Source organism: Gobio gobio (assembly GCF_949357685.1).
Source record: "Gobio gobio genome assembly, chromosome: 23".
Taxonomy (NCBI): domain Eukaryota; kingdom Metazoa; phylum Chordata; class Actinopteri; order Cypriniformes; family Gobionidae; genus Gobio; species Gobio gobio.
In genome coordinates, this window is record NC_137119.1 from 6,109,278 (window position 1) to 6,136,621 (window position 27,344).

The window sequence follows — 27,344 nt, forward strand, 5'->3', positions numbered from 1 at the left end:
TCTGGTCAACTTCATGTCATTTGTAAATAAGCATCCTTTCCTGTCATTCAGACCTGCAACACATTTCAAAAAAAGTTGGGACAGTAAAGCATTTACCACTTTGTAATGTTGCCATTCCTTTTCACAACACTTAAAAGACGTTTAGGGACTGAAGACACCAAGTGATGAAGTGTTTCCGGTGTAATTTTGTCCCATTCTTCCTGCAAACAAGTCTTAAGGTGGGCAACAGTACGGGGTCTTCGTTGTCGCATATTGCGCTTCAAAATGTGCCACACATTCTCTATTGGAGACAGGTCGGGACTGCAGGCAGGCCAGTCAAGTACCCGAACCCTCTTCCTCCGCAGCCAGGACTTTGTAATGTGTGCCGAATGTGGTTTTGCATTGTCTTGTTGAAATATGTATGGACGTCCCTGGAAAAGATGTCTTCTTGAAGGCAGCATATTATGCTCCAAAATCTCTATGTACTTTTCAGCATTAATGGTGCCTTCACAGAAGTGCAAGTTACCTTTGCCAAGGGCACTGACACAACCCCATACCATGACAGACCCTGGCTATTGGACTTGTTGCTGGTAACAGTCTGGATGATCCTTTTCTTCTTTGGTCCGGAGCACATGGCGTCCATTCCTCCCAAAAAATACCTGAAATACTGATTCATCTGACCACAGTACACGTTTCCACTGTGTGATGGTCCATCCCAGATGCCTCCGAGCCCAGAGAAGTCGACGGCGCTTCTGGACACTGTTAACACAGGGCTTCCTTTTGGCACAGTACAGTTTTAACTGGCATTTGTGGATGTAACTACGTATTGTGGTACTTGACAAAGGTTTGCCAAAGTAGTCCTGAGCCCATGTGCTGATATCGCTTATAGATGAATGACGATTCTTGATGCAGTGCCGCCTGAGGGATCGGAGATCACGGTTGTTCAGCTTAGGCTTGCGCCCTTGTCCTTTACGCACTGAAATTCCTCCAGATTCCTTGAATCTTTTAATTATGTTATGCACTGTTGAATGTGAAATATCCAAATCTCTTCCTATCTTTCTTTGAGAAACATTGTTTTTAAACATTTCAATAATTTTCTCACGTATTTGTTGGCAAACTGGCAATCCTCGGCCCATCTTTGCTCCTAAAGGATTAGACCTTTCTTGGATGCTGCTTTTGTACCAAATAATAATTACAATCACCTGTTGACATCACCTGTTTCAAATCACATCATTATTTAACCATTTTACCTCATTACTAGCCCTAAATTGCTCCTGTCCCACCTTTTTTTGAAATGTGTTGCAGGTCTGAATGACAGGAAATGATGCATATTTACAAATGACATGAAGTTGACCAGACAAAACATGGAATATTTTGTGTTCATATTGTCTGCAATGAAATGCAAGTCAAAGTAGATTTAGAAATCACTTCTTTTTTTTTTGGCGTTTTCCATACTGTCCCAACCTTTTCTGATTTGGGGTTGTAGTTAATTTATAGTATCAAATTAACATGAATGAACTTCAGAAGGAATGTTGTTTGAACTGCGGAAAGATGTCAGTACACACTGTTTTTCAAGTTCAAGTCCACCGACGTTAATCTACAAACTCTCTTTACTGCTTTGTCGACAAAAAATGGCGGATTCGGCGGATTATGATTGGTCAGATCCCCTGTCAATCAAACTCCCGACGAAGGGTGAATTCGGGGAGCAGGGTTTCATATCCCAACGTATGAAGCATTGTTAAACCCCTCTTAATTGTTTGAATCCAATGATTTTATAATTCACAATGCAAGCACGCATTGTGACCTATAAACAATCCAATACATCCAAATGTTTATTTATGAAAATCATTTCTCAAGCTGAAACATCCACATTTATCTCTCTTCCCATGCTCTGCTTCTAGTTTGAAATGAAGAGAGGGAGAGGAAGACAGAAAAGCAGTGGGTGAGATTCAGCGTGAATTCTCCTGCGTCCCGGAGCGGCAGGCTCGAGCTGTCAAGCGGAGATGAACATCTTCATCTCCGGTGCTTTGAGCCCACGCAACAAGTAGCACCTCTCAGTCCTTTTATTAAACCTTTCAGCTTCTTTTTAACTACTCGCTGCATCTTTAATGGGCGAGGGAGAGAGATGACGACTGAAGAAGAAGAAGGGGGAAAAAAACGGAAGCGGTGTCGGATAAAAGAGCCGAATGTGAAACATACATAAGAGTGGGAAACCTCATTATATTATGGCATGAGGAAAAAGAGCAAGGAACTCAGACTAGCTGGCAAGTACTCCTACTTAAATATGAATAAAATAATGTACGAGGTGCTGCCTTTGTACACGAGACAGCAAAGAGATGGTGAAGTTAGAAGCTGATCAATTCAGTCAAGATCCCTGGAAACAGTGAGTCACAGTTGATTCTTTTTTGAAAAGGCTGAACTAAACTTCTATTCATTCTGGCTGGGTTTGTATGCAACGAACAAATAAGAGAATGTGGCCAATCAAACGGTGGTAAAATCATTCATAAAAAATTATGAGTCCATCACTGTCCAAGCCATCCAGAGAAACCCAATGAGGCAAAACACATTTCCGACATAAAACTACAAAACTGGCACAGGACGACATCTGTTTCAGGTTCAATACAAGTTAAGCTCTATCTACAGCATTTGTGGCTTAATGTCCATAACATTTTGTCCCCAATTAATCTTATTCTTTAAAAGAAATGTGGTTACAACAGTGCACTTACAATGGGAAATGTGAAGCTCGTTTATAAAGCACAGAAAAAAAAAGCCTAAAGTCTTCTGGCTATATATTTGAAACTCTGTGTATGGATCAGTGATGTGATGGCCATTTTTATTTCAAAAATACATAAATGTTGTTTGCATTAATATAAATTTTGATATTATTTGTGGGGCATAAGGTAAAAAGATGTAATGGTGAACTGTCCGTCATAATTAAAGGATTAGTTCACTTTAAAATGAAAATTACTCCATAATTTACTCATCCTTAAAGGGATAGTTCACCCAAAAACGAAAATTTGATGTTTTTCTGCTTACCCCTAAGGCATCCAAGATGTAGGTGTCTTTGTTTCTTCAGTAGAACTCAAATGAAGATTTTTAACTCCAACCGTTGCGGTGTGTCACTCATATAATGCTTGTCAATGGGGTCGAATTCTATTAGTGTCAAAAAAACATGGACAGACAACTTCAAATTAAACCCCACGGCTTGTGATGACACATTGATGTCTTAAGACACGAAACGATAGGTTTCTGAGAGAAACCGAGCGGTATTTATGCAAATATATCACCTCATATCAGACGAACGCTTCAGCTCTCCAGACTGCCATCACTTCCCGTGTGTGAGGTCAAAATTCTGGCCGGGTCATAGATATGTATACGTAGATTCCTCATTCGAGCGATCCACGCCATGATCCACGCAGGCACTAATGAGGTATCCATGTATATATCTATGACTCGGCCGCTATTTTGACCTCACTGACACTCACTGAGTCAATTTTTCTGGCTGACTAATGAGTTTATGGACACTGGATGTTTTTTTCTGAGGTAAAATGTGATGTTAGATGACACTATTTACAAGCTGTTTTACTGACGCCTTTCTGCATTTGAAACACTAATTGAGCGATTCCATGTGACATGATACGGGTTTCGGTAAGTTGTACTCAATCTTTTAACACACGTTCAGATGTTCATTCATGTTTATTTTGGACTGTAACTGGTAGTAAGTATTAAGACGGAAGAAAAGATCCGTTCGCGTGCGGCTGCTTCTCTAGAGCTGAGCTAAAGTGATCTCACGCCACAGCGCCAAAACGGTATTTATGTTTTTGAATTTCGTAATAAAATGGACTTAATTTGAAATCTGAGACTTTGTTTTATATCAATAGCAACAAAGCACAAAGAGTATTGCTATTTAATGGATGTGAGGCCAAAAGAAGACCCCCCCCCCTCACTTCTACAAAGTCGCGAACGCCACCATCGCAGGCACCATAAAGTAATTACGCTTAGGGCACCAATAAAGCCAGCAACAGGACTGGTGACCATTAAAACCTTGTGGAACTGCACAGAGAAAGCTACATTGAATACATAAAATATATCATGCATCATCAAACCTGTGAGACCTTGCCACACGACAAACAAACGCCCTTTGAGAAGTGGAAAGGTGACCTAAATGCTCCTAAAATCAAAACAGCCTGAGGGAAAACTAAGCTTCGGAAAAAGAAATGCCAAGGCTTATGATTTGAGAGCAGTCCCTGCTGCATCATAGATGTTTATGGTGCATACTTCACTAAGTCTACAGGGGGAATTACGGCAATATCAGCGCTAACAACCCAAGATAGCTGGCTCAGGGTGACGTCAAAGCAGCTCTGTGTTGCAAAGGGATCTGACAGACTGTGAACATAAACGCTCTCATTCACACAAACTCAGGCCCCAGAGACATCCGAAACATATCTTTGATGTGAAAAGGATCATCTGCAGCTTTACTGATCTACCAGTCATCTTGTCAGGAAGCCTTCGTGTCCGAAACGGTGTTTCCCTCTTGAATTCTTTCTGAAGAGTCAGTTCATGTGTCCTAGCTGTGCGAAAGAGCCACACTAAACGCAAGAAACGATTGCTTTCATCTTCAACAAATTAATTATTAATTATTTTATGGACATACACACACATTCAAGTGTGGATATATGGAAAGTTTTGAATATCAATACTTTGCAATTTTCTCATGAGGATAGAAAACGTTTATGAACACCGTTTCTGAGAGAAAAGAAAAAAACATAGGGTGGGACTTGATTTTGTCCATGGAGAATTGATTGGATGGTTGTGGTTTGCAATTGGTCGCTCTCATTTGAGTGACAGGTTGCCCCACCCTTGTGCCAGTAAACACATTGTAAACTGGGTCATTTTGCCTTCAACTAGCATCAAACCGGGAAAAAAGAATTGCAATGTCACAGCAAATGCTGAATCGCTGATTATAACATGAAGCCCGATGGATTACACTTGATTTCGATAGTAAGAAACTTGGCAACAACATGTCAACTAACTCATTCATTTGCAAACTGAGTCTGTTAGGTTAGGGTTAGGGTTAGACATGTACTTGTAAAGTTACTTATAGTCAATAGAATGTCTGTTGGGGAACCATCACAATGACAAGCAGGACTTCTTTATGAGACTTTCTGGGAAAAAACTTCACCTGTCAATTCGTATCCCATTTCAGCGTTGACCAGAGGAGAACGCTGAGGGAGTTTGGGAATCTTACGTCAGAAGAGATGCACTTTGCCTACGGCCTTTCTCACCATCTCATGTCCGTACCTTCTCATTCGTAAAAATTTCCCTCAAGACTACATTCCCACATCCGGCAGGAAACTCTGAGGTATGTTGTATATGTTTCAATAAGGTTACAGATGACAGCCACTAGGCTTGACAAATCATCTGAAGTTCACATCTTATCAGTTCATTCCAAACTAACCAACCTCACAGCACAAGATGAGAACATCAGTCAGAATCAAATATTCAGAGCCTTGTATATCGTATTTATGCATATTACATATTGTGGATCGATGGATGGATATATAAATAGATGATGGATGGATGGATGGATTAATGGATATATAGATAGATGGATGATAGATGGATATTGGATGATAGATGGATGGATAGATAGACAGACAAATATTGGAATATGGAATGATTCATAGATTGATATTGATTTATGGATGGATGTATATTTGATAGATGGATGGATGGATGGATGGATGGATGGATGGATGGATGGATGGATGGATGGATGGATGGATATTTTACAGATAGATATATAGATGGATGGATGGATGGATATTTTACAGACAGACAGACAGACAGACAGACAGACAGACAGACAGACAGACAGACAGACAGACAGACAGACAGACAGATAGATAGATAGATAGATAGATAGATAGATAGATAGATAGATAGATAGATAGATAGATAGATAGATAGATAGATAGATAGATAGATAGATAGATAGATAGATAGATATTTTACAGACAGATAGATAGATAGATAGATAGATACACTCTAAAAAAAAAGGCTCGTAATCATAGAGGAACCTTTTTTAGTGCTATATAGCACCAATTTTGGTGCTTCAGTGGTTCTTCAGCGGTTCTTCAGAGGTGCTATATAGCACCTTAGTCAAAGAACCGGTGAAGAACCTCTGAAGAACCGCTGAAGAACCTCTGAAGAACCGCTGAAGAACCACTGAAGCACCAAAATTGGTGCTATATAGCACTAAAAAAGGTTCCCCTATGATTACGAGCCAAGAACCATTTTTGGTGCAATATAGAACCTTTTTTTTTTTAGAGTGTAGATAGATAGATAGATAGATAGATAGATAGATAGATAGATAGATAGATATTTTACAGACAGATAGATAGATAGATAGATAGATAGATAGATAGATAGATAGATAGATAGATAGATAGATAGATAGATAGATAGATAGATAGATAGATAGATAGATAGATAGATAGATAGATAGATAGATAGATAGATATTTTACAGACGATAGATAGATAGATAGATAGATAGATAGATAGATAGATAGATAGATAGATAGATAGATAGATAGATAGATAGATAGATAGATAGATAGATAGATAGATAGATAGATAGATAGATAGATAGATAGATAGATAGATAGATAGATAGATAGATAGATAGATGGATAGATATTGGATTTTGGAATGATTCATTGTGTATTTCTAACCACTGAGGTATAATCCACAGAAACTAAAGCAGTCTCACTGCTAAGCACACACAGACTCTTCACACTTCAGAAAGTTTAGATGGAGCGCTCAGAGCTGCTGCAGTTCTGGGTTTGACAGCTAAAGAGCACATAATTTGCATCAGCGTTTATGTGTTCTTGCAGAATACATAGACAATTACATAATGTTCTAGAAGATGGTAAAAATCAATGTGTTATTATGGAACACATCAAACCCGCTAACGTCAGGAAAAGAACAAGTCACAGCAGCGAGGAGCTCTACGGGGTGGGCTGATTCACTGAACCACACTATAAAACCACACGCCAACAACCATAGCAGCAATTACTCTCATAATAGAATTACACATGGTTAACCTTAAATAGGTGATATATCCTAACCGTTATGTGTATTGTTTGCTTACTGTTACTATAGCTAAAGTAGAGAAGACTTTTATTAGTTGTTACTTTGGACATTATTTACTCGCCCATGTCAGTCCAAACCCATATGCTGTGGAATTTTTGTGGAACACTTTGTTACATAGCTCTTGCCATACAATAAAAGCATGATGATTACAATGATAACTATGATCATACAGCTTGAAAAATCATTGTAACTCTGAGCAAAGTGGAAGTCTAGATAACGTATACCTTTAACAAAGCCGGAATCTTTACCTCGTCCGGCATTAGCTCAAAATATGCATTTATTTAAATTCTTTCATTTGGGATGTGAACATGGGCTAGATACAATCTTTGGGGGATTCAATCAAATTTCCTCACTTAAAGTATTACTTCAGAAGACCTGCAATATAGTACAACAGTCATATAGGCTAAGTATAGGTTTGTAAACATTCGGGATGCGTGCGCATCATGGTTGCAGAAAACCTGATCGCCTCGGCTAGAGAATTGCATTTATACGGTATACAATATAGTTCGATTTAAAAAGATTATAGTTTATATTGATCCATGGGCGTCGGCAGGGGCGCAGCTAAGGGGGGGAAAGTTAGGACGATTCTAAGGGCCCACACACTTTTGGGGCCCCCTGAGATGATCTTGGATAGCTAGGTTGGTGTGGTAGAGGGCCCAACATCAAATTTTTTCATAGGGCCCAAAATTGCTAGCGGTGCCCCTGGGCGTCGGTTCCTCCCCGAGAAATGTTTTACTGGAGTATATGCCATTTGCATTAAAGTTTTAGTTCACCTCAAAATGAAAATTTCCTAATAATTTACTCACGCCAGTGCCATCCAAGATGTCCATGTCTTTCTTCAGTGGAAAAGAAATTTAGTTTTTTGAGGAAAACATTTCAGGATTTTTCTCCACACAATGGACTTCAATTGCAACCAAAATGTTGAACTTCCACATCAATGCCGTTTCAAAGGGCTTTGAAGTGCTTCAAATGGCATTTATTTTAAATAAAAATGAAGAGAATATTTGTGTTATCTGGTGCGATAGCAGGGGTGCGATAGCAGATACCAGATAACACGTCACAGCGTCTTACGTCAGCAGCGTCACTGTGGCGCGTGATCGCGGATTCAAACTAAACCGGAAGAGAAGACAATGCTTAATAAAGTCTTAGTTTTTGTTACTTTTGGACCAAAATGTATTGTCGACGCTTCAAAAGAGTCTAACTAACCAAATGATGTCACATATGGACTACTTTGATGATGTTTTCATTACCTTTCTGGACGTGGATAGCAAAGTGTGCTTACACTAACATTCAAAGGACTGAAAGCCCTCTGACTAAATCTAAAATATCTTAAACTGTGTTCCGAGGATGAACGGAGGTCTTACGGGTGTGGAACAACATTGGGGTGAGTCATTAATGGAAGAAATTTCATTTTTGGCTGAACTAACCCTTTAAAGGGCGTCTTCAACAACGGTCACGAAAACAATCTTTTTCATAGAATATACACTCACCTAAAGGATTATTAGGAACACCATACTAATAGTTTGTTCGCCTTCAAAACTGCCTTAATTCTATGTGGTATTGATTCAACAAGGTGCTGAAAGCATTCTTTAGAAATGTTGGCCCATATTGATAGGATAGCATCTTGCAGTTGATGGAGATTTGTGGGATGCACATCCAGGGCACGAAGCTCCCGTTCCACCACATCCCAAAGATGCTCTATTGGGTTGAGATCTGGTGACTGTGGGGGCCATTTTAGTTCAGTGAACTCATTGTCATGTTCAAGAAACCAATTTGAAATGATTGGAGCTTTGTGACATGGTGCATTATCCTGCTGGAAGTAGCCATCAGAGGATGGGGACATGGTGGTCATAAAGGGATGGACATGGTCAGACACAATGCTCAGGTAGGCCGTGGCATTTAAACGATGCCCAATTGGCGCTATGGGGCCTAAAGTGTGCCAAGAAAACATCCCCCACACCATTACACCACCACCAGCAGCCTGCACAGTGGTAACAAGGCATGATGGATCCATGTTCTCATTCTGTTTACGCCAAATTCTGACTCTACCATCTGAATGTCTCAACAGAAATCGAGACTCATCAGACCAGGCAACATTTTTCCAGTCTTCAACTGTCCAATTTTGGTGAGCTCGTACAAATTGTAACCTCTTTTTCCTATTTGTAGTGGAGATGAGTGGTACCCGGTGGGGTCTTCTGCTGTTGTAGCCCATCCGCCTCAAGGTTGTGCGTGTTGTGGCTTCACAAATGCTTTGCTGCATACCTCGGTTGTAACGAGTGGTTATTTCAGTCAAAGTTGCTCTTCTATCAGCTTAAATCAGTCGGCCCATTCTCCTCTGACCTCTAGCATCAACAAGGCATTTTCGCCCACAGGACTGCCGCATACTGGATGTTTTTCCCTTTTCACACCATTCTTTGTAAACCCTAGAAATGGTTGTGTGTGAAAATCCCAGTAACTGAGCAGATTGTGAAATACTCAGACCGGCCCGTCTGGCACCAACAACCATGCCACGCTCAAAATTGCTTTAATCACCTTTCTTTCCCATTCTGACATTCAGTTTGGAGTTCAGGAGATTGTCTTGACCAGGAGCGGAATTTCCTTATACGGGTCCTAAGGGCACTTCTCCCGAAAGGGCGAGCACGCACCCGTAGACCAGAGCGAGAGAGCGAAAGCAGTACGCCCATGAAAGCGATTTGCTCGGACTTCACGACATGTCACCAAAGAAGTGTGTTTTTGGTTGTCAGGGCAGGATGGAGTTTGTTTTTACGGAGCAGCAACAGAGTTGTGCAAGTGTTTTGTTTGTTCCCTGCATTTCGGCGATGATTGTTTTGTTAACAAGGCCCAGTTCGACGCCGGATTTTGTAGCTCGTCTAATGCTGAAAGATGGAGCGGTCCCAGCGATTAAGGTTCACGGTCGTGACTCGTGTTTTGGAAGCAGGCGGTGAGTAAAACTGCTTCAAATGTCTTTGTGTTGTTAGCTATTGACTCATTCAAATGCGTTACTTTTCCATTGTTTTTCTATGTAAACACGCACTAGTCTGACGTGCAAAACCATTACGCTTGCTACCACTAACATTAAATCACATATAATAGTCAATAAACCAAGTTATATCATCATAAAGCATGAGTAAACGCAAGCAAATGTTGTAAAACTCGCGCATGACAAGCCGCTAAGCAAGTATATAAGTTACAGTTAGAGTACATATCATTGAGACGTCCTGCTGTAGTCGTTGTTGCTGCTTCTCCTGTTCAATTTCAGCCTCTAGATCTGATTCTGGATTATATATGAATGGCTAAATCTGATTGATCTCCATGGTTTATTTAGGATAAAGTTTTTTTCCTCACGTTTAAGGATGTCACAGCTTTCAGACGCTCTCAACCAAATCGCAGCGCGCGCTTGTGACTCTTTAGCTCCGCCAACACGATACGCCTCCAGCCACTCGTTTTTTTTCCGGAAAGACTAGGTACAGTGTATCTTTCTTTTATAAATATAATAAAACTAAAGACTTTTCGGAGAAATTAAGGATACAATATTACTCTATAAGTACACAAGATTGACATGAGATGGACTGAAACGGAGTGTTTCACCCCCCCACCCCCTTTAAATAAAGCACATAAACATTACCTGAGATTATCATTGCCATGTTTAGTGTTGTTGTTCCAGCCGCGACGTCGCAGAAATAGAAACCGTTTCTAAAATAGAATCATCACGTGTTGCCGTCACAGCTGCTTAGGACAAAAACTCTAATTAACATGGAAAAGATGCCTTTTATCACACTCGTCACGGCGTTGCGTCGCAGTTAGGAGACGGTGTAACAAAACAGCTGATTCGGGGGTTTTCTAGCAACATAAAAAAAGCGCACTGCTCTTTTCTAAATTGAAAAACGTCAACCAAAAAAAGGCAGTGCGGTGCGCCTCGCGTTTTCAAACCTGAAAAATCAGTTCGGGGCCTAAGACTATATTTTTGCATTCCGATTCTGACATCCAAAGACACAGCAAAACATTTTTTTCTTATTCTGTGGATTTTGTCAATTTTTTTTATTATAATAATATCTGCTAACACATTATTTTGATGGTTGTCCAACAGACATTCAACGGACTATAAGAAACTTTGCAAGTACGTCAAATATTCTATTAACCCTAACCTACTAGTCTATTAATACTCAACTAATAAATGTTAGTTGACATGTAGGTGCAGTGTTACTTATGGTCCACAGAATGTCTAAAGGGGACCATCAGAATAAAGTGTAACTAAACTTTTATCAAATCAAACGATTTATTGAATATGTATGTGAAATTTAAAGAGAATGTGCAAGTAAGTGGATTTGACCATTATGATTCATGATATTTTTGTTGTTTTATCACTTATTATTCAATGTCTAAACATCCTTAAAAACAAGATATATATTTCTTAATGGTCTCAGACAATATATTATGTATTAAGTGCATCTTTTATCTATACAATTTTGCTTCTGCTTCTAAATGTGTCTTTAAGGATGTTTACACATTCTTACTGGAAAACAAAAACACTAATTACATATTTTTTTTCAGTGTGGGGAGGAAGTCACACAAAGAGTCTATTGCAATATCAGACTGATTAATGCTTTGACTATTCTAAAGAAGCACAAATACTCTCTAAACATTCCCACATCATCAAATGTTCACCGTAGCTGGTCGGATTCGAGAGAAAAGCAAACTCAGCTAACAAGAAGCTTCTGCCAAGGGCCTTTGGTTTAAATAAAGGGGTTTATTTTGGGAAGTGCCTCACAATGCACTGTCCTGCACAATCGCTAATGAGGCAGCTTCTCGCAATCAGCGGCACGAAAACATCCTCTGAGCCCTTTTCATTCTCGCTCTCTGGTGCCTTAAAAAAGCCGGACGATGTTTCTTAACATGCATTCCTGTAGTTTCCTCCACACAGGCTACTCCTGCGAATACCTGGTCATTAGTAATTTGTCGTTTATGTAATCCGATAACCTTCATTGCGGTCCGATTGTGTCGTAAAGCCATTTTGGTCTCATTCAGTGCACCCCTGACATCCATTGCACAATACTTGCTTACAGTCGACCGGAGCTAATGGCCAATTTCGCGCCTATGTTGTTCGGGACTCCATTTTTGGTTCTTTAGAGCCTCGCATTTGATGTGAAGAACAAAGTTGGGGTTTAGAGGGAATAAATAGCGAGGTACCGACTGCTGTGCTCAAAAACCAACAGCTTATCTACTGTGAAACGTTTGATAACATCACAAAGTCACCGAAGGCGGGAAACGTTTCACATGTGCAGCTGCTGGTGAGAAAAAAGTCCGAAAACATGGACAGACAGGGGTTTTATGTAAATAGCTGTGCAAGATTAGAGGCCTCAAGTATGCGTCGTGGTGCTATAGCAAATTTATGGGTCAGGGATGAGGAATGCGGAATGGAAAAAGGTGTTTGTTGTGGTTTCTGCCCCTTCTTTTCTGAGAAATTCTTGACAATCATCCTTGATTTGGCTCGGATGCAGACAAACATGCAAACAATGAACTGGTAAACAACTGTTCGTGGCCATCAAAGGACCCGCCTGATTATCCCGGTATCACTCCAGAGACAGTTGACACAAAATGCATTTGTTTTGTGGTTGTGGAAGCATGCCGAATTCACTGAAGCTCTTCGTTCAAAAACATTTTGGCGCACGTGTAAAAGATAAAATTGGGTGGACGGATGGAAGGATTAAACTTTAAGGACTCTTTGTACGCATAGACAAAAGGATGAACAAACTAGCCATGACAAAACCATTAGCAGTCCTTTCCTGCCAGTGTTTGCTTTTTGGTCACTGAAGGGACAAAGCATAGATCATTAGCAGGGGTCGTTCACTGGTGTCTACGTAAGTGGCGTGTATTTGTGTGTTTACAGAGCTGCAAACCACAACTAAATTCACTGTTAGTAAAACCACCTGTCTGGAGTGAGTCCATCAGAGTCTGACATTTGAAGCGCCACGAAAACAGCAGGAATCAAGTCGTTGACAGAAAAAATGACTGTACATTGTCTTGGCGACAGCCAACATCTGCATTTAACCTTTCTAAAAATGTTGTCTCTCCGTTCAACATTCTTTTCTAGGGGCCAAAAAAGCTCACCAGACCGCAGACCTGTCCGTTTTGGGGATCAATGATGGCTTGTTTTAAATATGTGGACGATCAAACGAAATGACGAGTTCAGAAAGCGTCTCTCTGGGACTCTCACACCGAAGAATGAAAGAGCATGGGGTGATTTTTATGTCAATGGAGAAACCTTTACTTCATTGAGCGGACAAAGAAAAGTCAAAACAAAGCATCAAATAAATGATTATCCACTGTTCGATACAAGAGAGTCGCTGAGGGAAGTCGACCTCTTCAAAGTCCAAGGGTCTGGATGATGAGACTAGAGATAGTATAGAAACGCAATAGGAAGTTCAAGTGGAAAGAGGTTAAAGGAAGGGTTAACCCAAAAATGCTTTTATTTACAACAACCTCATGTCGCTCTGAACCCGTTCGGTTCAGAAGACTTACAGAAAAAGTTCAATGGGGTTCTATATAGAACTCTAGGGTTCTTGACTCAAATTTAAAGAACGCTTTATGCCCTAAAGGTTCTATATAAGAAGAAATGGCTTTGCATTGCAAAATACTTTCATGTTTAACTCTTTCCCCGTGTTTCCACTGTTATACAGTAGGGGGGTGCGATTACGCATCTTCTGAATGAGTTCAGAATCTCCTGATCAAAACACAGGCGAAGAAGACGCAGAAACAAGCAATCTAATCTGTAAGCAGATGCATATGTAAAATAACGCGATCATCAACATTAAACATCATATAAATCAAAATGTCGACCCAGGACGAGTTATAGGACTGTGAAGCTTTGGGGTGTTGATGGACTCGATCTACTCCATCTGTGTTTTGATCATTGCTCTGAATCTGAATCTGGATGTAGTCTTTGACAAAAACAATTTTCTCAGCGTTTTGCTTAAAATGTTGCTTTTTTATGAAACTTACCCAGATTCAAGTGTTGATTAAAAAAAAAGAATGCATGAAGCTAGAATAAAACACGCTCTTTCTTTTGCTCAGATATTCATACAACAAAATATTCTGTCATTTGTGAACACTTTTTTTAAACGCTGGCGGGGAAAGAGTTAATGGGATATTCCTTTTTTTTCTAGTGATAAAGTGTGTTTACGAGCTGTTTAATTCATAAAATCTAATTAAAATAAAAAATTAATTGAAACAAAATGTGTTAAAACCGAAATCCATAAAAAGGTTCTATATTTGAAGTGCCTGACAGAGCCCTTTAAGGTTCTACATAGAATATTTTCTTCTAATAGGTGCATGAAGATTCCTTTTGTGTTCCAACTAAAGAAGTTGCATACATGTTTTAAATAAAATAACCAAATTGAAATGTTTGCGTGAACTATTCCAGAAACTGAATGCGTTCCTGATATGTAAGAATACCAAGTTCCGCCTGAGAAATAGGTGCTTAAAAGTGATTGAAATGAAGGACTGCATGGAATGTTTTGCACTTCACCAACAGCAAATTCTATACTAACCTGGCACTGCTATCCTTCCTGATGTTGGGTGGTCCATTTCCAAAATAAGGCCATTGTGAGCAACCTGGGAATGGAGACAAAAGAACGTGAGCCAGAGACAATTACTCATGCCATGTTTTTACACTCCTTTTCTTGAAGCTATTAACTCACTGTCTTCTCAAAGACCACACAAATTTGCCATCTTACCTTAGACGTTTTTTTAACATTGAGAAATCTTTGAGTTTACCCAGCAAAAACAAAGTTATACTGACAGACACGACAGCTCAAGATTTACGAACCTTGAAAACACGTATCATGGTTTCCACAGAAATATGAAGCAGCACAACTGCTTTCAACATTGATAATAATAAGAAATGTTTCTTGAGCAGCAAATCATCATATTAGAATGATCTGAAGGATCATGTGACACTGATATCTGGATAAACAATGCTGAAAATACAGCTTTAAAATATATTTCAATAGAACTAGGGCTGCCCCCTAATAGTCGATTGTGTTAGTCGGTTAGTCGCAGAAAAAGAAAAAAAAGTGGCAAAATCCCGTAGACTGTGACAGACAGATTGTTAATAGCAGGAAATCCAAACATTTGCCTATCATTAATTTCTGTAAACTCACAATAACAACTGTTGTGCTTTTGTGAAAAAATTATGAAAACTATCAGGATGTGCTTTCTGCCGTCACAGTCTCTGTGAACTTGAGTGTCACAAAAATGAACCGAAACTCAGCTTATACTTGCCTCACAGACATGAGAAATATATCTATAGATATATTAAAGGTCCCGTTCTTCGTGTTTTTTTGAAGCTTTGATTGTGTTTACAGTGTGCAATATAACATGTGTTCATGTTTCGCGTGTAAAAAAACACAGTATTTTTCACACAATGTACTTATCTGTGTACCGCTGTTTCCACAGTCCTAAAAACGGCTGGTGATTTCCTCTTTCTATGAAGTCCCTCCTTCAGAAACACGTAACGAGTTCTGATTGTGCAAGCGCTTACCGTGTTGTAATTCGACCACAGCTTAGCGCACGTGAAAGCGGTCCCTGTGTTGTAATTTGACAGCAGCTTAGCGCACGTTGGAAAGGTCACGCCTCTTAACGGAGAGATGTATGCGTTCAATAATCTCTACAGCGTCCCTGGGAAAGCCAAACAAAGGTGATTTGACTCCTGGATGAAAATAACAGCGTCTCGATGACATGGCGATAAACACACTCAACGCAACAGTTCCTTTTCTCCACGCGACACGTCCGCTTCTCCACGTGGGACAGCAACAAGACCGCGCCCCCTTTTTCGCGTTTCTTTGTGGGCGGAGGTTAGTCTGTTCTACTGCTCTACTGACGTAATTAAAGAAGGAAGTACCAGGATGTAGTCCAAGCCAGCCGTTCGCTGTAGGCTTTGAAAGGGAACTTCTGTTAAATAAAATATCTCGCTTGGCATTGAACTTTGAGCTTTATAATTTTACAGGTATTATTTATGCTCTAACAGCAACATTACACACTAACTAAAGTTTGAACAATGGGATCATGCGGAATGGGACCTTTAAACAAAAATTCTCAGATTATGTAATAGGTATGAAACGCGCATATAGGCGCGTGTCCTCTACTGTGGACAAGTCAGCATCGTCGACTTAATCTCTGCAGCCGAAAACATTATCAATAAATGATTAAAATGTTGAAACAGTCACCAGTTTTTTTCACAACACACTCCTAAACATTATGTTTGCCGATGCGCATGCTTTATGCATGTGTTTGAGCGCTGATTAGCCTATGTATTGAATATAGGCAATTAAAGGCTCGTTTTTATGATTTGTGGCTTATTAATATAATCGCGCAATTGGTCGACTAATCGCTTGATTGAACGACTACTGGTCGACTAGAAAAATCTTTAGTCGAGGGCAGCCCTAAATAGAACAGTTAGAGTAAAATTTTTGTTCACCCAAAAATGAAGATTTTCTCATCATTTACTCACCCTTATGCCATCCACAATGTATATGACTTTCTTTTTAGGAAAATAATAATCTCTGTGAGTCCATACTATGCCACTGGAATGGCTGCCACTCATTTGACACTTGAAAAAAATCACACACGGCGATTATGACGGTAATCCACATAACCTCAGTGGATGAATCAATGTCTTCTAAATCAATAGTCTACTGTCACACGAGCGATCATGAGGCGGACATTGTGGCTCGTGACGTATGTACGTTGTGAAGTTTGTTCGAGAAGTTACTGCCATTTCACGCATGAGCGGCCCTGTCTCACATGGCACACTTCATATGCACTTTCGGTCTTGTGGACTTATGAAAGTGCGGACTCAGAGGAAGACTGCGAGTGTTTAGGGTGCCATTTGGGACAGGGCCAACTTCACAACGCACTTCCACAACATCCCCCTCGTGATGACAGTAGACTAGAAGCATCGATTTAGAAGACATCATACATTCTTTGGACTCACAGAGATTCATTCAGTTGTGTTTAGATGAAGAAAAAAAAGTCATGTACATGGTGCATAAGGGTGAGTAAATGATGAAAGAATTTTCATTTTTGGGAGAACTATCCCTTTAAATTGTAATAACAATGACCATTTTTCTTTTTTTAATTGTACATGATCAAATAAATGCAGCCTTAGTAAGCATAAGTGGTTTTTGAACGGTAGTGTGTCATCATTTACTCTGATCGTCATTTATTCTGATCGATCCAAACTGGGTTTTTATTTCTGTGAAATGCAAAAGGTGAAATTTCTAAAGAATATTCTTTTCCATATAATGAATATAAAGGGGAATGGGGCTGTCAAGCTTACAAAGGACAAAAACATTTATTCACTCATATTTTTATAGCACTTTATACAGTATAGATTGTTTCAAAGACAACTCACACAATACACTCCAAGTCTTTTTAAGCCATGCAAAAATTAAATGAATGCCATTATTTCCTGAAAATCTGCTGTATCTCTCAAAACAACAAAAAGCCAACAAAAGTCACTGTCCCGTGACCAAATATCATCATTGAAATTACTGTATGGCTTCAGAATACTTTGAAAAGTGTTCACAAGTCATATGGATAATGTTGTGGTGCTTTTTTGTCAGTTTACAGCTTGTCCCATTTCATTTTCATTATGGGACAAACAGTGGCCAGGGTATTCTCAAATTTCAGTCTTGTGCTCTATGGAAAAACAAAATCATAAAGGTTTGGGAATGACACGGGAGTGAGTACATGATGACAGTCGTTTCATTTTTGGCTAAGCTATTCTTTTAATCTACTGAATTGTATGTGGTTGAAGATGAAAGGAAATGTATATGAAAACAGATGATGTGCCTGAGTTGGCATCTTTCTTTGTTGTTCGGTTTCGCTCATGAGACTCCAAATGCCACTCAAAGTCTGGCATGGGTCCCAACAGAATCCAAGGCTCTATGTAGTCTGTCAAAGCGCATTAGTGTCATTAGTGCTATAGGTTCTCATGTCACTGAGCTGAAGCCAGACAGTTATGTAAGATGATGTCCAGACCACCAGACGTGGATGACACCTCCCTCCCTCTTTTCTATTCTCCTCCCCAATGTTTTCCCTCAATGCTCTGTGTACTTTTCTGACCCTTCTGGGGAAAGTTCCAGAATGTGAGAGATAGAAGCTCTGCACCATGTCATGCTTTATTTAGAGGCAGTTTGGATGTGTGGCATGTATGCTGTGTGTTAAGCGGCTCATTGAATGATGCTTTCATGGGTAATGGTAAGGTTGAGGATGTGGCCATCTCCTTCTCGCTCATCTTTTTCATCCAAACTTCTTTTCTTCAATGCCTCTAAATGATTTTTGCTGGATAAGATTGTAACCTTCGACACCAATGAGATCTTGGGTAAAGCTCATGACAGACTGTGGAACATGTTTGCCTTGATTTCAGACTGCCTTGTGTTTTTGACATCCGCATTGATGCACAAAACTGAAATGGTGTTCTGTAAACCAAAGCTTGTCCTTGTGCTATTTTTGGTAAACGATTTTCCTGGCAAAACTTTCTTGTAATTAACTTTTGTAGCAGCCGCTATTGGGAACTTTTGCCTTTTTAAAACACACTCTTAACACTTTCATGCATTTATTTTTCTTTGTCCACAAACAATGTCTAATAGTGGATATACAGTGTTCATAAATTGTAGTAGTCATTTTTCTGAAAAGCAAGTAAAAATCCCACCACAGTGTCACGTCCACCATCTCAAATCTGTGTTTAATAGATGCTGTGGTGGAATTTATTTAGTTTGTTTTGATTTCGGCAATAAGATTTCAGATCACATTGTACGACATGGATATAATAAACTACGACATGTATGTGACTGTACGATGAAGACACCAAATTAGTATAGAAGAATAAAACGTCATCATCACCATAACCGTGACCCTATATATTAACTCTTTCCTCGCCAGCGTTTTAAAAAACAAAGTTGCCAGACACCGCCAGCTTGTTTTTGATCATTTTCACAAAAAATGTCATACCCCCCAGAATATTTAGTTTGTATGAATATATGAACATGCAATATGTCAAAAGAAAGAACAGACCCTCTGCTATTAAACAAAACCCGTTTTATTCTAGCTTTATGCATTCTTTTTTATCAACACTTGAATGTGGGTAAATTTCATTAAAAAAAGAAACATTTTGAGCAAAAATCTGAGAAAATCACATTTTTGTACAAAGAGTACATCTGCACCATATTCAGAGTGATGATCAAACACACATGAAGTAGACCGAGTCCATCAACACCACTAATGCTTGCACAGTCCTATAGCTCGTCCTGGGTCGACATTTCATTCAATAACATTAGGCAGTTTTAAATTATATAATGTTTAATGTTGATCAATATGATGTTTGACAAGCAGGGCATTCGAGAGCCGCGAGAGAGCAGTCGAATACTTTCACGGAGGAGCTCGGAAGCATAAAAGGAGGAGCGGCGACAGTGAAGGACAAGAGAGGATTTGAGACCAGTTTGACGTGCATCTGTGGTAAATTCAGTTGATTGGACATGATTTGGAAAGGCACACACCTGTCTATATAAGGCCTCACAGTTAACAGTGCATGTCAAAGCACAAACCAAGCCATGAAGTCCAAGGAATTGCCAGTGGACCACCGTGACAGGATTGAATCGAGGCACAGATCTGGGGAAGAATAATTTCTGCAGCATTGAAGGTCCCAATGAGCACAGTGGCCTCCATCATCCGTAAATGGAAGAAGTTTGGTACCACAAGGACTCTTCCTAGATCTGGCCGCCCACTACGTTTTCTGGTCTGATGAAAAAATGACTGAACTCTTTGGCCTGAATGACAGGAGGAAACCAGGCACAGCTCATCACCTGGCTAATACCATCCCTACAGTGAACCATGGTGGTGGCAGCATCATGCTGTTTGGATGTTTTTCAGCGGCAGGAACTGGGAGACTAGTCAGGATCAAGGGTAAGATGAATGCAGCAATGTACAGAGACATCCTTGATGAAAACCTGCTCCAGAGCGTTCTGGACCTCAGACTGAGGCGAAGGTTCATCTTCCAACAGGACAACGACCCTAAGCACACAGCCAAGATAACAAAGGAGTGGCTACGGGACAACTCTGTGAATGTCCTTGAGTGGCCCTGCCAGAGCCCAGACTTGAACCCGATCTGAAAATCGCTGTGCATCAACGCTCCCCATCCAACCCGATGGAGCTTGAGAGGTCCTGCAAAGAAGAATGGGAGAAACTGCCCCAAAATAGGTCCCAAGCTTGTAGAATCATACTCAAAAAGACTTGAGGCTGTAATTGGTGCCAAAGGTGCTTCTACAAAATATCGAGCAAAGGCTGTGAATCTTTTCATTTTTTATTTTTTATTAATTTGCAAAGATTTCAAACAAACTTCTTTCACATTGTCATTATGGGCTATTGTTTGTAGAATTAAGGGGGAAAAAATAATGAATTTAATACATTTTGGAATAAGACTGTAACATAACTACATGTGGAAAAAGTGAAGTGCTGTGAATACTTTACGGATGCACTGTATAAATAATGACTATAAAATAATAATACATAAAACGACTATTTAAGAATTTTTTTTTTTTTAATTTTACAGTACAACTGTACAACAATTCTAATATTTAGGGTTGTCTTAATTTCTTAATTTTCAAACATTAAACCATGTTTAAAGTTTTAAAGTTTTTATTTTGGTGGAAACTGCAGAGAGCACATAAAGCTTCTCTTTTCATTTATTGTACTAAATTGCATTTCTTTGCAATCAATTGATGTGCTTCCATTAGCTCCTGCTGCATTACATGAGGGCGTATGAGTGTCACACTGCAGGAATGTAGCCAAAACATTTAGACAGAAGTCTGTCAAATGACAAGAATAATTGCAAAGGCAGTTAACTTGCCGTCAGTGAGCATGCCACACTAAAACAATCCAAGACTTTCAATTTTTCCTTTGAAAACAAATCACAAGGATCTACAAATATAATCTCAGATGGCAAACATCACAAAAAAAAGTTAAACATGTGTGCATAATGTTTTAGTCAGCCTGATCATATTCATCACTAAATGCTCAGTTCTGGGTTCTGAGAAAGGGTTTGCTCATTTTTCGTATCAAACACTGTAATATGGGAACAGTTAAATCAAGCTGAATCATTGAGCTCTTGGCCATGGAATCTTGAGGGTCCAGCCACCCGCCATACATTAATCTACCTCAGTCAGTGTGTACATCAGCCAACATATCCGCCTTTGCCTTTGAAATGCAAATTGGTGAAGTGAGGAAAGAGAAGTGGAGTAGACACGCGGCAGCAGAGCTATTTTGTGGGGCGTTTGGATGATGCGCAGCAGGAAGAATCAGAGCGCGGGAATGGACACAAGCGGCTCTGTTACACAACTGGAGGGAGAGATAATGGGGTGGGGGGTAGAGGGGTTGGCGCATAGAGTCAAAAAAGAAGAGAACAAGATGATGATGATGAGTTTTCCAGGGAAAACTTAGTAATGGATCTGGTGGAATGACTCCTTTCAGGAAAGAACACGGGGAGTCTCCACAGTGCCATACTGATGAAGGTGACCCTATGACCAATGAGAGAAATAAGCCAAATAGACTTCAACCTGACATCATCTTTATGTGTGTGTGTTCTACTCATTACGATCAAAGCATACACAAATACGTGCGTTTACACAAACATATAACATGCTAAGAACATAATAATCACTCCAATAATGATCCAACCATAGACTCTTAAGTTTAAATCCAAACAGCATATGTTGGGGCAGAGCTGTACTGCTCCTAACCATGTCCACAGGTGGCGGATAGTGGGATGATATCCAACCTAGAGCTTAGCTGCGATATAAGGCGGGCACCACTCGTTCGAATAAGCAGTTGCGGACCAAAAAACGACAGTGCCACAAGGGTGTGGTGGAATTAGTTGGTGGCTTGACCAATTTAATAAAAAAAACACACACAAATCTACTGTGACATGGTGAATCCGAGCCATCAACAAATAAGCTTGTGCAAACCAGAAGACTGGGCAGCAGCGGCCTCTTCCCCACCGCAGGCAGACATACCCAGACCAACGAGTGAACGGCAACTGTGGGCTACAGTGTAACGGACTGCTCTAAGACAGAAGGTAGAGGATCCAAACACAGCTTTATTTTAGAATAATCCACAAACGTAGTCAAAAACAGGCAAGAGGTCATAAAAGGTAATCAGTCCAATCAGGCAAACAAAACAGGAGAGACAGGCAAAAGGGTAATCCACGGAACGGGCAAGTAATCCAAGACCAAGAGACATGAAACCAGGGAAAATGCACTAGACAAGACTTTGCAATGAATGACTGAGATAACCAGGCTTATATAGGGTGAAGAGAACAGGGAAATGAGAGACAAGTGCAAACAGTGAGTGCTAATGAGTCCGGGCAAAGGATTATGGGAGATTAAGTCCTTGATGGAGTGACAGTCTGGGGTGGAGTGCCCTCTGGTAGTAACCACGGGCACTCACACTGGTGAATTGTGACATACAGTGGCAGGCTCCACGTACCAAATTTCTTTGGGAACAAGGCTGTCATTACTGTGCTTGCCATCGCCCCTGCCCCAAGGCGATGAAGTATCCGGGGGCTACCGATCTCAACATGACATGACAGACACAAACAGAACCCTGGTTAAAGACATCATTAGATACAGCCAACATTCAGTGTGCAAATGCTGACAGACAACCTCGAGATGGGGTGATCTTTCAGAAGATGTAGAGACTGGAGGGGCAACAATCAGCGACACTATCCGCACAGTGGCTATAGAAGATCACGTCGGAAGCCATGGCTATCCGACGAAGCATTGGACACAATCGATGCAAAAGCTCGAGCCCACTTAGCTAGTGACAAGGTAGAGTACAAGCGCCTCCAGGGTATCTTTAGGGCTAAGGCAAAGCGCGACCATGAAGCAAACTACCAGTCCCTAGCTAATGAAGCGGAGGATGGGCTACATCAGAACAATTTAAAGGCAGCATACAGGACCATCAGTAAGATAAAGGGTTCATGTAGGACTCAAGGCACCACCCCGATCCTTAGAGCAGATGTCTCAATATGCTCTAGTCAATCCGATATCTTGCATCGCTGGCGAGAATACTTCTCGAATGCACTGCCGGCCCAGACGGACTTTCACCAAAACTACTGAAATGCACCTCTACTCTATTAGCAAACCTCTCCACAAACTATTTTTGCAGGTGTGGCCTTCTGGGCATGTTCATTCTCAGTGGAAAGAAGGCATTATCATGGCTCTGTACAAGGGTAAGGGGCCAAGGAACGAATGTTCCAGGTATAGACCCATTACACTTTTGTCAGTGCCAGGAAGGGTGTTTGCTCACGTCCTGTTCAAGGAAGGATTCAACCTCTCCTTGTCTTGACACTGCCCTCAACAATCAAGTTTCACCTCAGGTAGATCTATAACAGAAGCCATCCTCGCCCTTAGGCTCCTATCAGAAATACACAGCAAGTTCAACCGATGTCTATCTTAAGGCAATGTTTGACTCTGTGGATCGTCAAGCACCGTGGAGCGTATTGTGGGGCATCGGCATTCCAACTTTTCTGATAGATCTCATAAAAGACCTTCATTCAGGCACTACTGCCAGAGTGAGGGTTAATGGCTCACTCTCTGAGGAGATTACAACCACCTCTGGAGGCTGGGCTTTGTTCTGGCTTCAGCACTTTTCTGCAGAGCCATGGATTGGACCCTTGAGCAAATAACATCACTGATCGGGATTAAGCTGCCAACTGGCAACATCTTTTGAACATCTCGAACAAGATGCTTCCCACCTGGGCCTACATGTATATGTGTATCACGGCAAAAAAACGAATTGCAGAGCTTGGGCAGCGGATCCAATATCGGGAACATCACTGTCAGGGGTCAGCAGGTGGAAAATGTCACACAGTTCACGTATCTGGAGAGTGCACAAAACTCAGAAGGAAGGTGCACAGCTAATATTGCATGCCAAATCGGTCTGGCTGCTTCAGCAATGAGGTATTTTCCGAGCCTTTGGCATCATCAGAGGACCCAGCTTAGCACAAAACTCCAGTTCTACTCCACCTTTGGTTGCCAATCCTTCTGTACGGTTCCGAGACTTGGACTTTTCAATCGCAAAATCCCAAAAGGCTACCGTCATTTCATATGCACTGCCAGCGTCAAAGCCTGCATGTTCGCTAGTTCGACCTCATGACAAACGCGGCTGTGACCCTACGCACTAGTCTGTTAACAATCACAGACATAATTGCTCATCGCCGCATGGCTCTGTTCAGACATGTGGCTCGGCTTGAAAGTCATACTCCTGCCTAATGTGCCCTAGCCTGCGCTGTTGCCCGCCGCACAGAAAGACACGCTCCAATTGGCTGGAGCAGACCACCTGGTCGGCCTGATCGGACATGGGTTCAACATATTGGGGATGGCTCCATCTCCTCCCTTCTTCATGAATGGAACCTTTCCATTGGCAGCGGTAATTAACTTCGCACTACAAGATAGGAGTTACGAGCCACCGCTGTTCAGGCGACTTGATGATGATATATAGTATAAATATATAGCAAACAGGGACCCACTTTATTTAGGTGGTCTTAACTACTATGGACTTACATTTCAATTAATCATTTGATTCAATGCACTTATTGTGTACATACATGTTTTTAAATTGTACCTACATTTTAAAAATTACCTGCATGTAATTACATCTGCAATTAATTTTGTAGTTACATTTATAATTACACTGTTGACCCTTCCCTTACACCTAACCCTAACCTTAAACTTACCCATACCACCGCAGCTATCCCTAACTTTACCCGTATCCCATAATCAATAGCAGCAAAAGTGTTTTGCAATACATTATGAACACAATAAGTACATTGTACTTATTTTTTGATGTACTGTAAGTGCATAGTAGTTAAGGCCACCAAATATAAAGTGGGGCCGCAAACATTATAAACAAACAGTATCAAAAAGATATTTTCTCCCACAGAAGTGCCGCTCACTAGATATTTTCTCTTTCTGACTCAACTGTGGTTTAGCTGCTATTGAGTAACTTATAGTTTAACCAGCTACAGTTTCTAAGAAGCCTCCAACCTTGGTCAAGGTGTAAACTGACTTTGATTACAATGTGCAAGCATGTTAATAGTCATATGATTCACTGCACACAATATTAATAGTAAATCTCAAAAGTCGGACAAAAAAATTTAACCAGTCATATTCCCAGTAAACAAAAAAAAAATGGAAAAGAACTCAATAATCACACATGCTCACACATTACAAGCTGAAATTATTTCAAGAAAAGGATGTGATTCTGTCAGAGTTCTAAAAGATGAATGGTTGGAAAGTTTCCTTCTGACGCGCTGATGTGCCTTCTTTCAGTCTGTGAGAAACAACAAGATTGCTTGCCACATCCTCCCTTTGCAGATTTGGATGAGGCTGGTTGGGTAACTTATGGCTTCTTCTTTATGAATTATTCGGTCAGTGTGACTTTGCGTAAGTATATGATGACCTGAGTGACGTCAAAAGCTCTGCAGATTGACATGTCAGCCAGAATAGAGAGAGATGAGAAGCCCTCCAGAGTCATTTACTCTATGAGAGCACACAGACAGATCTAGATCAGGTGTTGATGGTTAATGGATGGAAGAACAGAGATGGAAATGGAAATAAAACACAAAGTTTCCTTGCAAGATGTGTCACTTTTTTTCAGCAAAAAGATACATTAACATTAGTGGTGTTTGCAAAACAGTGGCACATTATAAGTATATACACATATACTTTTAACAACTAATAAGAGCTGTATTTTTACTAAATATTATTATAATAATATTGTTTAGTAAATATAAACCAACTTTTGTCTTCCAAGTACATGTCTGTCATGTGACTTGGGTGATCGCTCAAGCTTCATGGTGGAAGAACAAAAGAAAGCCAGTTCCCCTATTTAGCCAGGTAGGCTAAATGCTAACTTGGAGTCCCAGCAACATTGTCATTTTCGTAGCTTGTTAGGAAATAAAAAAAAATCTCTCACCTCAGAAAACCACTTTCCTTTCATGTCAGCTGTTATACTGTGCTCGTAGCGCACACTCTTCAATTAAATGCGCAAAAATGGTGGTGCATGCTTTATATCACTTCATATATAAAGCGCAAGAGAAACAAAAAGTAAAGTACCAATAATTCACGTAACTGGTTCGACATGTGTTAGCTGGGAAGGCATGTAGTTTATGTTGGTTTTGTGTATTTGCCATGGTAACTGTTGTTTCCATAACCCCAAAATGCCAATTTTTTAATTAGTGTGGTGGCTACTTTATAGTATTATAAAGTAGGGGCGGCAGTGGCTCAGTGGTTCATGTAGGTTGTCTATAAACCGGAAGGTTGGTGGTTCGATCCCCGGTTCCACCTGACCAAGTGTCGAGGTGTCCATGAGCAAGACCCCTAACCCCAGCTGCTCCCGACGGGCTGGATGGCGCCTTGCATGGCTGACACCGCCGTCGGTGTATGAATGAGTGTGTGAATGGGTGAATGTGAGGCAAAATGTAAAGCGCTTTGGATGGCCGTAGGTCTGTTAAAAGCGCTATATAAATGCAGTCCATTTACCATATTAACGAAAACTGCTGTTATAGCTTTACCTTATAGGCTTATTTATTCATCAGTATTAGTCATATTCATACAATTAGGCTAAGAAGGCTAAGTGGGACATTACTTGTCTGTGTCATCGGTTTTTATTAAATAAATGTGCTTGTTTTTTAACATTATGGTAAATGGTAAAATTAGTAGATTTCTGACTAGTCTACAGTGGAGGCATTTATTTCATTTTAGTTTACTCAGGTATGCTAACTGCTCTAAAGAAAACGTGAAGCTAATGTATAAAGTTAATAAAGATAAAGTTAACAAGTTAAATTATTTTTGTTGTTATCAGTCAAAAGTGAATCTAGTGTTATTATTGCTGGTGCCCTGCCATGAACCCTGCCTCCACAGCAAATAGAACCGAACCGAAACGAAACCGAGGCTCCGTCCACCGTGGCATTGGTGTATCGTTACACCCCTAATTATACGATTTTTATGGTGGGTTGCCACAAGTTTTTCTACAAAGGCGTCATGCCCATTCAAACCAAGGACACATGCCCCCAATGGATTTTGAATGCAACGTCCAAAAGACAAAAATATAAATTTTTACAAATGACAGTTGAGCTCCACAATTATTGTA

The 27,344-nt window shown here is 40.4% G+C and overlaps 1 protein-coding gene across 2 annotated transcripts in view; it reads right to left on the bottom strand.

Moving 5' to 3' along the window:
- The window catches only part of sugct (succinyl-CoA:glutarate-CoA transferase), a 235,127-nt gene that overhangs the window by 25,331 nt on the left and 182,452 nt on the right, over positions 1 to 27,344 (bottom strand). For both annotated transcript variants that reach the window (XM_079805985.1, XM_079805986.1), the window contains exon 13: positions 14,684 to 14,747. In XM_079805985.1, coding sequence (XP_079662111.1) covers positions 14,684 to 14,747 — 64 coding nt within the window. The remainder of the gene's footprint in view (positions 1 to 14,683; positions 14,748 to 27,344) is intronic.